This window comes from Magnusiomyces paraingens (assembly GCF_902498895.1).
Source record: "Magnusiomyces paraingens strain CBS 517.90 genome assembly, contig: contig5, whole genome shotgun sequence".
Classification (NCBI taxonomy): domain Eukaryota; kingdom Fungi; phylum Ascomycota; class Dipodascomycetes; order Dipodascales; family Dipodascaceae; genus Magnusiomyces; species Magnusiomyces paraingens.
In genome coordinates this window covers 1,245,879-1,259,756 of record NW_022474071.1, presented here as the reverse complement: position 1 = coordinate 1,259,756, position 13,878 = coordinate 1,245,879, and the positions used below count along the sequence as shown (strand labels likewise).

The window sequence follows — 13,878 nt, the reverse complement described above, 5'->3', positions numbered from 1 at the left end:
TCCTCAAAGTTGATTTAATGAAGACTCCTCTTCTTCTTCTTATTCTTCTTCTTCTTTAAAAAAAGAAAACTTGTTAAAGAAATTTTTCAATATTTTTTTTTTTTGTTTTTTGTTTTTTTGTTTTTTTTCTTATTAAAGTTGTTTAAATTTCTCCATCTTCTTCATCTTCTCCACACAATTCTACAACAATCACAATAACAACAACTTTCTTTTTTTTTTTTTATTATTATTATTTTGATGTAATAACAATAATATTAATGATATTAATGATATTCTCCACAATTGAGATTTCGGAGAGAAGGAGCAGTTGCAATTGGAGAGAGGGTGGGGTGGAGAAGAATTTTCTTATTCATTTTATTCATCTTATTCATCTTTTTTTTTTTTTTTTTTAATTTTTTTTGATTGCTATTATGAGAATTGAGGAGGAATAATAATAATAATAATAATAATAATAATAATAATAATAAGAATAATAAAAATAATAAAAATATGAAGAGGAGAAAAGTTGATTTTTTTTTTTTCTTCTTTAATTCTATTCTCTATTAAAAAAAAATGAGGGGTGGTTTAATAGATCTGGTAAATAAGAAACCTGTAAAAGGAGGAGGGGTGGTTAAGTGAGGAGGGACTTTTAATTAAAGTCATAAAAGAAAAAAAAAAAAAAAAAATTATTTCATTTTATTTTAAATGTATTTTTTAAGTTTATTTTATTTATTTTTAGTGAGATTAGTTTGTTTGTTTGTTTGTTTGTTTAATAGTAATGATAATTGTTGATTAAAAAAAATAAAAAATTGGAAACTGTTTAAGTTGTTAAAAAAAAATATATATATATAATAAAAATAAAAAAAAAAATGGGCTTTAAATTGAAATTGAATTTTTTTTTTTATTTTATTTTTTGTGAACCGCTGGTGACTTTTTTAAAAATTTTTATTTTTATTCTTATTTTTTTTTTTTTTTTTTGGATCTTTAAGCACGGCTCATAAAATACTTTTGGTACTGTAATATACACATCTCAGACCAAGATCTACACACTTTATATATAGTTTATTTTTTTTTAAATATTTATATATTTATATTTATAAACTTATAAACTTTCTCTTAATAATTATTTTAATTTGGAAGCGGTTTGAAACATTTATATATATATATATAAACAAACTTTGGTGAAAAACTTTTTTTTTAATAATTAAATAATTAAATAATTAAATAAATTATATAGACAAATGGCTTAAGACATTGTACGTACAATATATATATTTTAATAGAAGACTTAATTAAAGCACTATGAGCTTATTATTATGATAACCGATAAAATAAAATAAAAGGTTTAATGAATTTAAAGAGCTTATGTTAAATAAATAAATAAATTAATATGAAATATAAATTAATCAAAGAATATTTTTATTTATTAATTTATTTATTAATTTATTTATTTATTTATTAATTTATTTATTTATTTATTTATTTATTTATTAATTTTTAATCCCACGGCTCGTCACTTTTTTTTTTTCCTCCCCCTCCTTTTTTTTTATTTTTTATTTCATTTCATTTCTCCATCTTTTTATTTTATTTTATTTAATTATAAAATGTCCACTACAAATAATAATAATAACAATAGTAACAGTAATAGCAACAGTAACAGTAACAGTCAAAAGACGTTTCTACGCCGCTTTAGTAGACTTTTCAACCAAGAAGACTTAAATGACCCTCATGGTAGTAGCGGCTTATTATTATTGCCTACAACTATTCAACAATCTTCTTCATCTACATCTTCATCTTCATCTTCATCTTCATCTCAATATCAACATCAACATCAACATCAAACAAAATCTGTTAAAAAACAACAACATGTCTTACTTAAACAACGCTCTGTGCCTTTATTACTTCAAAGATTCCGCCCAGAAAACTCTTCAAATATAAACCGTACTAGTACCCGTACTCCTATGGGGAATCTAAAAGAACCATCGTCAAAAACAACTACAACATTAACAAGACCAGCAACTTTAGATGGTTCACACTCTAAATGGCCTACAGATATTTCTACAACCACCTTTTCCCATTCATCATCATCTTCTTCTTCTTCTTCTTCTTCTTCTTCTTCTTCTTCTTCTTCTTCTTCTTCTTCTTCTTCTTCTTCATCTGTAGGTTTCCGCAGAGAAAGTGCACCGGCTGGCCCTATGTCGGTTCTTCATAATGATAATGAAGGTCTCCATGACAACGGCACTAACCTTTCCAAGTATACCAGCTCCAAATGTAATTGCAACACAAGTTGTAACAAATCTTTATCATCACCACCACCACCACCACCATCACTACACACAGGATTTTCTTTTCCCTCGTCAAAATCCTTTTCTTCTTCTTCTACTTCTTCTACTTCTTCTTCTTCTTCTTCTTCTTTTATTCCTTCTATTCAAAACCCAACAACTCAACTAACACCAGGTAGCAGCAGCACAAGCACAAGCAGCAGCAGCAGCGGAAGCAGCAGCAGCAGCAGCACCAGTAGCAGCACCAATAACAATAACAATATCAATATCAACAGCAGTACAAGTAGTAATACAAGTAGCAGTAGCAGTAGCAGTAGCAGTAGAAATAGTAGTACAAGTAGCAGTAGCAGTAGTAGTAACAGTAGTAGCACCAACAGCAGCCGCTCCAACTCAAACTCAAACAACCAACTCTCTCCAAAATTTGTAACTACAAACCCAAATCTATCCCATACAAAAAACCCCTATCCCATGGCCACTCCATCAAAAGACAATCTCATCCCTCAAGCATCTTCCTCTCCAGCATCACCCCTCCTAGCATCTACTTCTCCAGCATCATCTGTACCTACAGAACTCCCACAATCTATCAATATGAAACCTGGAGACGTGACAAACGACGATTCTACCCGTCTATATGATCTCCAAGCAACCGCTACCCCTCCACCACCAGGCGAGGCCCAGCTAGCTGCAGCCTTGGAAGACTCGGCAGGCACTCCAGTAGGTGGAGGTCCCTTATCGGGACCTTCGGACTTGGCTGGTGTTGTTGTTGTTGCAAATGCCTCCTCCGCAGCATTGGGCTATGCAGTAGCTGCAGCGGCTTTATCTTCGCCACCAGCCAAGTGTGGTGGTGACGACACTACAGGTGACAACAATGAAGGAAACAATAATCAAGAAATTACCAACACAATCACAGCCACAGCCACCACTACCACCACTACCACCACTAACAATATTAATAATAATAACAATAATAATATCTCCACATCTCAAGAAGAATCAAGACCATCATCATCAGATATGGATATCGACATGGATGAGGCCTCCCAAGCTGCCTCTCCATCAAGACCTCCCTCTTCTTCCAACATTATCAACACAGCAGCTACCGTAACGCCCGCTGGAACTGGCGCTGCTCGCGAAAATGGCGCAGCTGTCGAAAGCTCCGGCACGGCCACCTCCAGCTCGGCAAGCGGTGCCAGCGCAGGCGCAGGTGCTGGCGAGCAGACCTCTCCTAGCGTGGCTTCTGCAGGTACACAAGCTTCAGCAGAGGTAGAGGCTGAAGTAGCGGCTGCTTCTTCTACTTCTTCTGCTTCTGCGGCAGCTGCTGCTGCTGCTGCTTCTGCTGAGGAGTACCCTTATTCCATTAGATTAACCCCTTACATTGACCACTCCTCTCCAGGCCCTACAGGATATATCCCAACCGTTGAGCGCACAGCCAAAAATGGCATGGTGTTCCGGGTGGGCCGACTAACAGATAAGAGCGAAGGAGCTGCTGCAACACGACCTGAACATGCTCCCGTGGTGTTTCGATCAAAGGTTGTATCTCGGTCACACGCCCAGCTAACAGTAACTGATGGACAGTGGTATGTACAAGACGTCAAGTCTTCTTCAGGGACTTTTTTGAACCACGTGCGGTTGTCGCCGCAGTACCAGCAGTCGGCTCCATTCCCGCTGCGGGACGGCGATGTACTACAGCTGGGAATGGATTTCCGAGGCGGAACAGAGGAACTATACAAGTGCATCAAGGTGCGCGTGGAAGTAAACCGGTCATGGCAACGTCGGGCAAACAATTTTAATGTAAATGCACTATCGACATTGAAGAACTTGCAAGCAATCAATCCTAATGACTTGCAGGAGTGTGCGATTTGCTTGTTCCCCGTGGCACCATGCCAAGCGCTGTTTGTGTCCCCGTGCACACACTCATGGCACTACAAGTGTATTCGACCATTAGTGATTAAAGCGTACCCACACTTTTTATGTCCCAACTGTCGGGCCATGTGTGACTTGGAGGCGGAGATTGAGAGCCCAGACTTGTCACATTTGAAGGTTAAAGAATGAATGGTTTTATGGATTAAGTGTTAATAAATTATATATAAAAAGAAAAAAAATGAAAAAGAGAGAGAGAAAGAAAGAGAGAATAAACAACATATATATATTTAAGGGGTTTGAGATCGGTCTTCTAAAAGATTAATGAGAACTCGCTGCATTTTGGACTTGGCTCCAGGTGTAAGCCATAACTCATGGGGGGCCTCGAGAATATCCCAAGCAACATTGTTTGCAGTGACTTTAGTCAAGCTGCGCTGGTAGTTTGACCACTCGTCATCTTCACGAATGTGCTGAGCAGATGACAATACAGCCAACGGGACATTTGAACCAGAAAGAATGCGTGAAGCGGCATCCAAGTCACTACGGGACAGTCCGACTGCTGCCAGTTGTTCCTGTAATGAAGCTTTAAGCTCTGAAGGTTGAGTGAAATGAGCTGCGCGACCCAAGACACGATCACGTGCACCTCGAGCGTGGAGTAGCCATGATGCTTGTTTGCGTAAACCAAGAGTAGACCATAATCCTTGTAACCAAGCGCGTAGGCCTGCACCAGGAAGAGCTAACCGGTGAGCGAGTAAAGTGTCTGGATATGCATCAAGAAGGGTAAGTGAATGGATATTTTGTAAATTACGAGCGGCAAATGCACGTGCATATAAGCCACCTAGACCATGACCAACGACAGCAAAAGTCAAGTTTTTACCAAGTGGGACATCAGGGCTATGAACATCAGTAGGACGTAAAACATGGGCGAGAGCTGCAGTAAGAGCATCTGCAGCCATACCTGGAGCAAAAGGAGATGGAGCGTTATCAGAATAACCTCTTCCTGGACGGTTCCAATAACAAACTTGGCTAATTTTAGTTTGGGTATAAAGTTCATCTAGCCAGCCTTGGACTTGGGTCTGTGCACTTACAGAAGATGCGGCTTCAACAAGAACAATAGGGGCTGGGCGGCCATCAGGGCCTGGGCGAACAGAGGGAGGAGCAGTAGATGGGTCTGAAGCAGTTTGGCGAGGAGTACAGTATACAAAGACTCGATAATGAAACCCGGAACCTTTAGTAACTGGGTGAAGGTACCCTGAGCCGAGGGCGGAAGAGGAAGTAGTTTTAGGGTAGATGGAGACATAATGGCCGAGGGATTTGTCTCTTGCCAAAACAAGTGCATCATGGGCATCGAGTAATTGAGTAGCAGTATAAAGAATTAAAGGTATAACGATGAGAAGGGAAGTAAGAAGAACACTGAACCAAACACGGAACCATTCCGAAACTGTGCGGCGAGTTTCACGGCGACCCGTGAGCCGGATTTCTTCATGAGTTTTGCCCCATTGAACCATGTAGGGGGTAAGAACACCAGCAACAAGGGCACAGACAAGAGACCAAGTAAGGGCAAGAGTTCCTGTATAATGAGTATTTCTACGAAGTCCAGGGACTGCTAAAGCCAAGATTAAGGCAATTGCAATTGCGACGGCAGCTATTGAATTTGCTGTTCTATCTGCAGGTGCTGGAGTTTTAAAAAAGAGCAAAGCCAAAGTTAATTGTAAACAAGTGATACCTGCTAATCCGAATTCCACAAACCCTGAATCACGGGTAGGTACCAAGGCCAAGAAAAAGGAAATAAGAAGTGTTAAGAACCAAAGAATTGAAGCAGCAAGAAGAAGCCAAAGAATAGCATGAAGAATTCGTACAGATTGTAAATTAAGAGGTGAAACTGCAGGGTCATCTGGGTCAAGAAGCGGAGTATGTTCGGTGGGATGGGGATGGGCACAATGGGAGTCGGTGGGTGAAGAAGATGGGGTCATTCCATTTTGATGATCAGATTGGGATCTATTTGTAGTTGGATAGTACTTTGGTATAGATGTTGAAGAGTCTCTTCTATTATTAAGGTCAGATTCTATTGAAGACATTTTTTTAGATTTTAAAGATTTTAAGGATTTTTTTTTTTTTAAAAAAAAAAAAGTTGGAGGGGATTTTTTTTTTTTTTTTAATTTATTTATACAAAATTACACGATAAACTGGACAGTTTATATAGAACTTTTGTTAATAGCAACCTTGAGCAACCTTTGTCAAACCTTAAACCAATTTAAAAGGCCTCATTGGTCTTAAGAAATTCGGCCGCCTGAGCAACCTCATCAGTAGAACCCAGCCAGATACCACTACGCTCATGAATTTCAGTAGGAACAAGATCAAGAATACGTTCACCCTTATCATTGATAGCCTTACCACCTGCCTGTTCAATGACCATGGCCATAGGGAAACCTTCATAAAGAAGACGCAGCTTACCCTTCTTAGACTTTTTATCAGCTGGGTAAGCAAACAAACCACCATAAAGAATAGTACGGTGAACATCGGCAACCATGGAACCAATATAACGAGCAGAGTAAGGTTTGGCACCTTCTGCCTTGGGGAACTTGATAGATTCAAAGAACTTGATAGTACCAGAAGGCCAATAGATGGAGTTACCTTCATTAACTGAATAGATGGAACGTTTTTTAGGAAGAACCAAGTCAGGGTGTGTTAGAATGAATTCACCCAAAGCATTATCGAGAGTAAATCCATTAAGGCCATTGCCTGTAGTGATGACGAGGTTTGCAGAAGCTCCGTACATGGTGTAACCGGCAGCAACAAGTTCTTTACCTGGACGTAAAACATCTTTGATTGAACCATGGGAGCCTTCAGCCAGCTTATAGACGCCAAAGATAGTTCCGACCGAGACGCCTGCGTCGAGGTTTGATGAGCCATCGATGGGGTCACAAACAACGGCATATTTCCCATCTCCATCAAATACAATGAGGTCTTCTTGTTCTTCAGAGACTAAGATTTTAACTTTACCTGAGGCCTTCATAGCATTGATGAAGATTTCATCACCAATAACATCAAGTTTCTTTTGGTCATCACCTGTTGAATTTGCAGTACCAGAAAGACCCACCAGGTTAATGAGAGTAGACCGACGAATGTTATAAGCAATGGCCTTGAAAGCGAATTGAAGAGTATTGAGGAGAATGGTAAAGTCACCAGTAGCCTTTCCTCCAACAATTTGTTGTTGTTGAAGAATGAAGCGGGTGAGGGTAATGATATCTGTTTCAACGGGAGAGTCTGCAGGCATTTTTGTTTTTTCTTTTTTTCAGTTATTAATTAATTTTAATTAATTGATGAAATTTTTTTTATAAAATTGGAATTAAAAAAAAAAAGGTTTAAGAGAATTTTAATATATATATATATATAAATATGAGGGAAATTATAGAAAAGAAAAAAAAAGAAAAAAAAAAAAAAAAAAGGAAATTTTCAAAGGGCTTTAAAAGGGGTTTTATATATAAAAATAAAAATAAATAAAAAAAAAATATAGTTGAAAAAATGCCGGACCAAAGGCTGCCTTTTATTTATTTATTTATTTATTTTATTTTTTTTATTTTTTTTATTTTTTTTATTTTCATATAAAAAAAATTCCAATACACACACACACCACTTAAATAAATTTTAATTTATTTTTGTGGGGGAAACAGCGGTGGTTGGTTTGGTTTGGTTTGGTTTGGTTTGTGGGGAGACTTCTTACCGGCAATTGTCGGCATATACAATAAAAAAGAGCAGCAGCAGCCAGATATAAAAGACAGACAAGCAGCCATTTAGAAAAGAAAAAGGGTTAGGGGATTAAAATAATAAATTAAAATAAATTAAAAGTTACTGATACCGAAAAAAACACTAACAAAAAAAATAAATAAAAAATAAATAAAAATTTATATTCCGGGAAGTTTTCGTGGTCACGTGGACTGTGACGTGGCATCTGGTAACGTGATATAACCCTAGCCCTTTTAAGTTACAAAAAAAAAAAAAAAACCTAGACCTGAACTTATATTATTTTTTATATTTAAAAAAAAAAAAAAGTAAAAACCCTAGCCCATATCATTATCACATGATCACGTGCCCTTTTTTTTTTCTTTTTTTTTTTTTTTTTTTTTTTTTCTCTGTAACTCCAAAAACTTTCAAATAAAAAAAAAAGCCACTATCACCAAAAAAAAAAAAAAAAAAAAAAAACCTCTATTTTTACAATCACAACTACCAAAATGTCCCTTGAAAGTGCCCTCGAAGAAGAACGCTTAGGCGTCCTTCATATCCTTGAAGAAGCCCAAAATAAATCTCGCTCTGCTCATTCTTCTCCAGTTCCTGGCTCTTCCTCTCGCTCACGACCTCCAACTTCTTCCTCACTTCTTCTCCCAGAATCAAACCAACCCCGACGCAAGTCCTCTTCCATGCTTATCGACCCTTCCTCCTCTTCTGCAGACCCCTCTCGCTTAAGACCAGTAACTACTGCTAACGTTGCTTCTATCCATAACAGATCATTATCTGCATCCGCTTCAACAGCTTTAAGACCTTCTCGTTCAATCACTGAAAATGATTACTTCTCACTTCAAGACCCTGATGCTGACCCTAACGCATCCCCAGACTCTTATTACTATGACCCAAAAGTCCTTAGAGCTCATCTTCCTGCTAACTTTATGACCAAACGTGAGCGTGAAGAAGCAGAAAAAGCAGCTAAACAATCAAAATTTGCCTTTTGGAAAAAGGGATCCAATAATAACGGATCCTCATCTTCTCGCCAAGCTTCAAGAAGTCCCTCTCGTGACGGAAGAAGTCCTTCAGCCGGTCAAGACTTGAATAAATTAAAACTCGCCCAAAATGCAACTCTTTTTACTTCCCCAGGTGCCTCTCCTCTAATGAGACCTTCCGAAGCTGCCCCATCTCCTCCCTTCCACTCTTCTAGAGCTGCCTCTTCCTCCCGTCACTCATCAACTTCAGCCCCAGGAGTCTCCTACTTGGATAGCTTCGACCTCAACCAAGTAAAGGTCGACCTCGATGCAAGCGCTGCACCTAAACCTCTTACATCAGCTCCACGTCGCCGCTCTTCTACTGCTCCTCCAGGCCCTGCTGAAGATTTTGATGACCTTTACAAGTCCATTGGCACCCGTCGCTTAGTCGATGAAGACCAAGAAGAAGAATACTCGGACGATGATGAAGAAACCGGAACTTCTTCTGAAGAAGATACTGACTCAGATGAAAACCCTGAAGATGAAGAAGATGATGATGATGATGACGCAGAATATGACAAGGCTGGACGCCGCAAAAAGAGAGACCTCATTGGCCTCAACTCAAGTATCGTCAAGGGCCCAACCGATACCCTCATTTCCGCCATGGAAGAAGAACGCAAGTCTATCGAGTCCTCCAAGTTCCGTGTGAAATCTCTCATTGACGAAACCCCAGGTGTTGTCCCTCCTCCATCCATGGCTGAGTATGCCGCATACAAACGCAGAATTATCCACCCTCATACTGCCTTTGACAAAAACCTTCTCGAAGATACCCCCTATACTTCAGATACTGAGGAACTTCTAGACGCCAGAAGAGCTGCAAAACTTCCCTTTGAAATTAGTACCATCCACTCTTCTGCTTCTACAAAAAGAATGATTCGCACAATGTCTCGCGGTGAAAACTTGCCCTCCCTTACTGACCCTAACGCCCCCGTCCCTAAAACTTTTGTTCTCGGAACTGACTTGTCTCCGGAAGCCGCCCATGCCCTCGAGTGGACCATCGGAACTGTTCTGCGTGACTCAAACGTTCTCTACATTGTGTGCGCAAACGAAGATGAACTGGCAAATGAAAAGTCTTCCACTGTCACTCTTGAACAACAAGAAGAAGAACGTTTAGATGCAATTACCCAACTTACTGCTACTGTCTCTAAACTTTTGAAAAAGACCCGCCTCCAAATCCATGTTGTCATTGAAGTCGTTCACTGCAAATCTCCCAAACATTTGCTCATGGCTGTCATTGACCATGTCATGCCCACCATGGTAATTCTGGGTTCCCGTGGCCGCAGTGCGCTCAAGGGTGTATTGCTTGGTTCCTTTTCAAACTACATTGTAGAACGCTCTGCCGTCCCTGTCATGGTGGCCCGCCGTAAACTCCACAAGACTAAGCATAAGGACCTTAATGTGCGGCTGGCAAACAACCTCCGTTCCCAAGGTGGTCTTTCTTCGGCCATTGTCGATTGATTTTTTTTTATTATTGTTTTTATTGTTTTGAATGTGAAGAAGAAGAAGAAGAAGAAGAAGAAGAAGAAGAAAAAGAGATTGTTATTGTTGTTTTTAATGTAATGTGTGTTTTTAATGAATTTAATTAATAAATGAATAAATGAGTAGTATATTTTATTTCTTTTTGGGTTTGGTGTCTAGGCTCTTTAGAGATTTTGATAAATCAACAAGAATCCGTGATGCCGCAGAGCCTGGCGTGACAGCTGGCTTTGATGAGGTCCAGCCTCCGGAAGTTGGTTTAAACACAACTGTATCTATTATACAAAGTTAGTTATAACTAATTATTTTATAATTAGAAATAAATTCAAAAAATTATTATTCTTTTGTTCTTAGTTTTTAGTTTTTAAAAGTTATTGGAGTACATCAGGAACTATAGCTAACAAAATAAAAAAAAAAAAAAAAAAGATAAAAGAGGGGGAAGGTATATATATATATATATATAAAAATATAAAAATACGCACTTTTAAAAGAAGATGCCGAGGAGACAATCTCGCGATAAGAAGATGTCAGCGCAGCTTGGGTTTGTTCGGCATTGAAGTTGTTAACAGGGACGTGCGGGATGACGCTCATTTGTGATGATGGTGATGGTGATGGTGATGGTGATGGTGATGGTGAAGATAGTGGAAAGTACGTTTTGGTGGTAGTGGCGGGTTGGGTTTTTTTTTTTTTTTCTAAAAAAAAAATAAAAAATAAAAAAAAAAAGAAGGGTGTGTGTGTGTGTGTGTGTGTGGTGAGAGGGTACAAAAATAAAAAGATTTTGAATTTGAAAAAAAAAAAAAAATAAAAATTGAAAGATTTTAACTTCAACTTGATATAAAGGTCTCAGTAACAAAAAAAATATATATATATATATAAATGAAAAAAGAAAAAAAAAAAAAAAAACAGGTTAAAGAAGTAAAAAAAAAAAAAAAAACCACTGATTGAAAATTGAATTAAAAGGCAATGAGTAAGTAATTACTTTAACCTCACTTGTATAAAGGTCTCGCTGAATTCTCATAAGCTAAAGAAACTGTTCTAGAAGATTTTTTTTAGTATTCTTCCTGTCAATTGTTTTTTTTAAATATATATATATATACTTTAATAAACATTTTTAAAATTTGTAATTTTTTGTTTTTTTTTGTGCGTTCATATAACACCATCATCAATTCTATATCAATTTCTGTTTCCACAAATAAGTTTTTTTTTTTCATTTTTAACTTTTACAATTACATTTCCAAAACCTTTAAATTTATATTTTGATATTTGCATTAACTAGAAGTAAAATTGTAACTTAAAAAACATACTTTTAAACAATTTATTATTATACTCTAACAAATCCGTGTATATATTGTACACCTAAATTATTAAACTCTTAATTACCCGATTTGGGCGTCTGGTGTAGTTGGCTATCACGTTCGCTTAGCATGCGAAAGGTCCCCGGTTCAACTCCGGTGTCGTCCAATAATCTTTTTATTTCCATCTATTTTATAAAAAAAGTAATTTTTAGTTTTTAAATTGAATAAATTTCCATCTTAAACTTGAAGTAAAATACACTATTAAATCATTAATTAGTGATTTATAAAGTTTTTCTCTTTTGTAACCTCTTTTTTATTATTAAAAAAAATGACATTCAGTTAAACTAATAGTATTAAAAATTAAAAAAAAAAAAAAAAAAAAGACTTTGACTCATTTGAAAGCTGTCATCATTTTTTTTTTTTTAATCCTGATAAATCCATTTAATCTTAATTGTTCTGGTAATTTTCAAAATATGGTTGAGTGTATTGTTTTGTAATAAGAAGTCTTAGTTTAAAACATTTGTCATCCAATTGATTGGTAATTACCTTTAATTCATTTGATTTAGTTGACACTGTTTCCAAAATATTGGACTAATTTAATGAGTATCAAACTTGTTAAGCCTTATTTTTTTTTTTTTTTAACAATTTTGTTAACTACAAACCCTTCTTTATAAGCTGTAGAATCATCATTGAATTTAAAGAATTACCTTGCAGTGTAAATCAACGATATTGTTCAGCCGCACCATCAGCTGACTGATAAATTTTTTTTTTTTTTTTTTTTTTGTAGAACTTTCAACAGTCGGCTTTTCAAGATATTGCAAAACAAGAAAGAATTCAGTTGTTTGTTTCTCTTTTTTTTTTTTCAAAAAGTTTTTACCAATTTGTTTATTTTTTTTTCTAAATATTTTATTTTAGCATTAATATAAAACATCTTCAAGTATTCAACCCCTTATACTCTTAGTAAGCCACTTCATACGTGGCAATAATTGCCTTCCCTAAAGCTTTTAAAACTTTGACATTAACATCTTTACCATTTGTAAATTGTTCCTTTATGTCATCACCTGCAATAGTCCTTGGTAATTCAATTTCAATCTTGTCTCCATTTACAGGATTTAAAAGCAAAAGCTGGCCGCCATCCAGTCCAATTACTTTATAAGTTCTCCGTTCAACTTTTGGCATCTCAATGGGATGCTCATATGTGTAAAAGTCTTTAAATTCTTTGCCATTGAAAAGATCAATTCCTGATATATTAACATGGCTGTCGGATCTGGAAATCTCACAAATCTGACAAGGGCGGCCTTTGATTACGGCAATGTCATTCAAGCATAACGAAGAGCATTTAACAACCTAAGTTTTATTTAGAGAGGGATATTATTTTTTTTTTTTAAAAAAAAAAAAATTAAAATAAACATACCTTGTTAATCATTATTTCAAGTGATTATTTTGATTTATTAAGAAACAAAAAAAAAAAAACTAAAAAAAATTTTTTTCCGCATTAAATTTGATCCCTTTTATACTTTTTCTTTCTCCATCCAATAACTGCAAAATATGGTATTTCATTAATGGGTTACCTGATCGATCAATTAAGATTCGGGACATGCAAACGAAGCGGCTCTTAGGTGCTAGGCAAAGTTGTTTGTTAAAAATAATAATAATAATAATAATACATGCCTAGTTAATGTTCATAAGCTACCAATTTATAAAAAAAAAAAAAAAAAAAAAAAAACCTTCCATCATCTAGTAAATAAAATAATAATGCTAAAATATTGTCTACTCTTGTTATTATTTCAGTTTTCAATTGATCTCCCTTTTTCCATCGATCTACCTCGGTATTGATTTGGTTTTAACCAGATCAATGAACTAAATGAAAGATGACCAAGTATATATATACACAAATCAGGAGATTTCAAAAACAAAATCGCACAAATTTTTTTTTTTTTTTTTTTTGAAATTTGATTGATTGATTAATTGTTTTTTTTTTTTTTATTTTAAAACAATTGAGAAATTCAAGAGATTCAGTTAATGCTTAAGTCTTTGAAATTGTGTCTAAATGGAATGCATCCGTTGTTGTTGTTGTCTAACATAAAAAAAAATTACCTTTCTTTTCTTAAAAGCATTTTAGGTGTAAAATTTGGGTTGATTGATGGTGGAAAATTTCTTAAACTGATGATTGTTGTCAGCCGCTTTATAATAGATTTTTAAAATAAAATAAAATAAAATAAAATACACACG

General features: G+C 35.9%; 6 protein-coding genes across 6 annotated transcripts; 2 read left to right on the top strand and 4 right to left on the bottom strand.

Moving 5' to 3' along the window:
• Window positions 1–2,729: 2,729 nt before the first annotated feature.
• Window positions 2,730–4,313, top strand: SAPINGB_P006059 (uncharacterized protein; the record flags this gene model as incomplete). The annotated part of the gene is made up of 1 exon (XM_032000773.1): window positions 2,730–4,313. The coding sequence occupies one exon, from the start codon at window positions 2,730–2,732 to the stop codon at window positions 4,311–4,313; it is 1,584 nt and encodes a 527-aa protein (XP_031856664.1).
• A 98-nt stretch (window positions 4,314–4,411) lies between these two features.
• SAPINGB_P006058 (uncharacterized protein) lies at window positions 4,412–6,199 on the bottom strand (the record flags this gene model as incomplete). The annotated part of the gene is made up of 1 exon (XM_032000772.1): window positions 4,412–6,199. One exon carries the CDS (start codon window positions 6,197–6,199, stop codon window positions 4,412–4,414), a length of 1,788 nt encoding a protein of 595 aa, XP_031856663.1.
• Window positions 6,200–6,375: 176 nt separating this feature from the next.
• Window positions 6,376–7,398, bottom strand: SAPINGB_P006057 (uncharacterized protein; the record flags this gene model as incomplete). The annotated part of the gene is made up of 1 exon (XM_032000771.1): window positions 6,376–7,398. One exon carries the CDS (start codon window positions 7,396–7,398, stop codon window positions 6,376–6,378), a length of 1,023 nt encoding a protein of 340 aa, XP_031856662.1.
• A 955-nt stretch (window positions 7,399–8,353) lies between these two features.
• Window positions 8,354–10,333, top strand: SAPINGB_P006056 (uncharacterized protein; the record flags this gene model as incomplete). The annotated part of the gene is made up of 1 exon (XM_032000770.1): window positions 8,354–10,333. One exon carries the CDS (start codon window positions 8,354–8,356, stop codon window positions 10,331–10,333), a length of 1,980 nt encoding a protein of 659 aa, XP_031856661.1.
• Window positions 10,334–10,486: 153 nt separating this feature from the next.
• Window positions 10,487–10,942, bottom strand: SAPINGB_P006055 (uncharacterized protein; the record flags this gene model as incomplete). The annotated part of the gene is made up of 2 exons (XM_032000769.1): window positions 10,487–10,626; window positions 10,834–10,942. 2 exons carry the CDS (start codon window positions 10,940–10,942, stop codon window positions 10,487–10,489), a joined length of 249 nt encoding a protein of 82 aa, XP_031856660.1.
• A 1,661-nt stretch (window positions 10,943–12,603) lies between these two features.
• SAPINGB_P006054 (uncharacterized protein) lies at window positions 12,604–13,072 on the bottom strand (the record flags this gene model as incomplete). Its single annotated transcript, XM_032000768.1, has 2 exons — window positions 12,604–12,993; window positions 13,061–13,072. The coding sequence occupies 2 exons, from the start codon at window positions 13,070–13,072 to the stop codon at window positions 12,604–12,606; spliced, it is 402 nt and encodes a 133-aa protein (XP_031856659.1).
• Window positions 13,073–13,878: the final 806 nt, after the last annotated feature.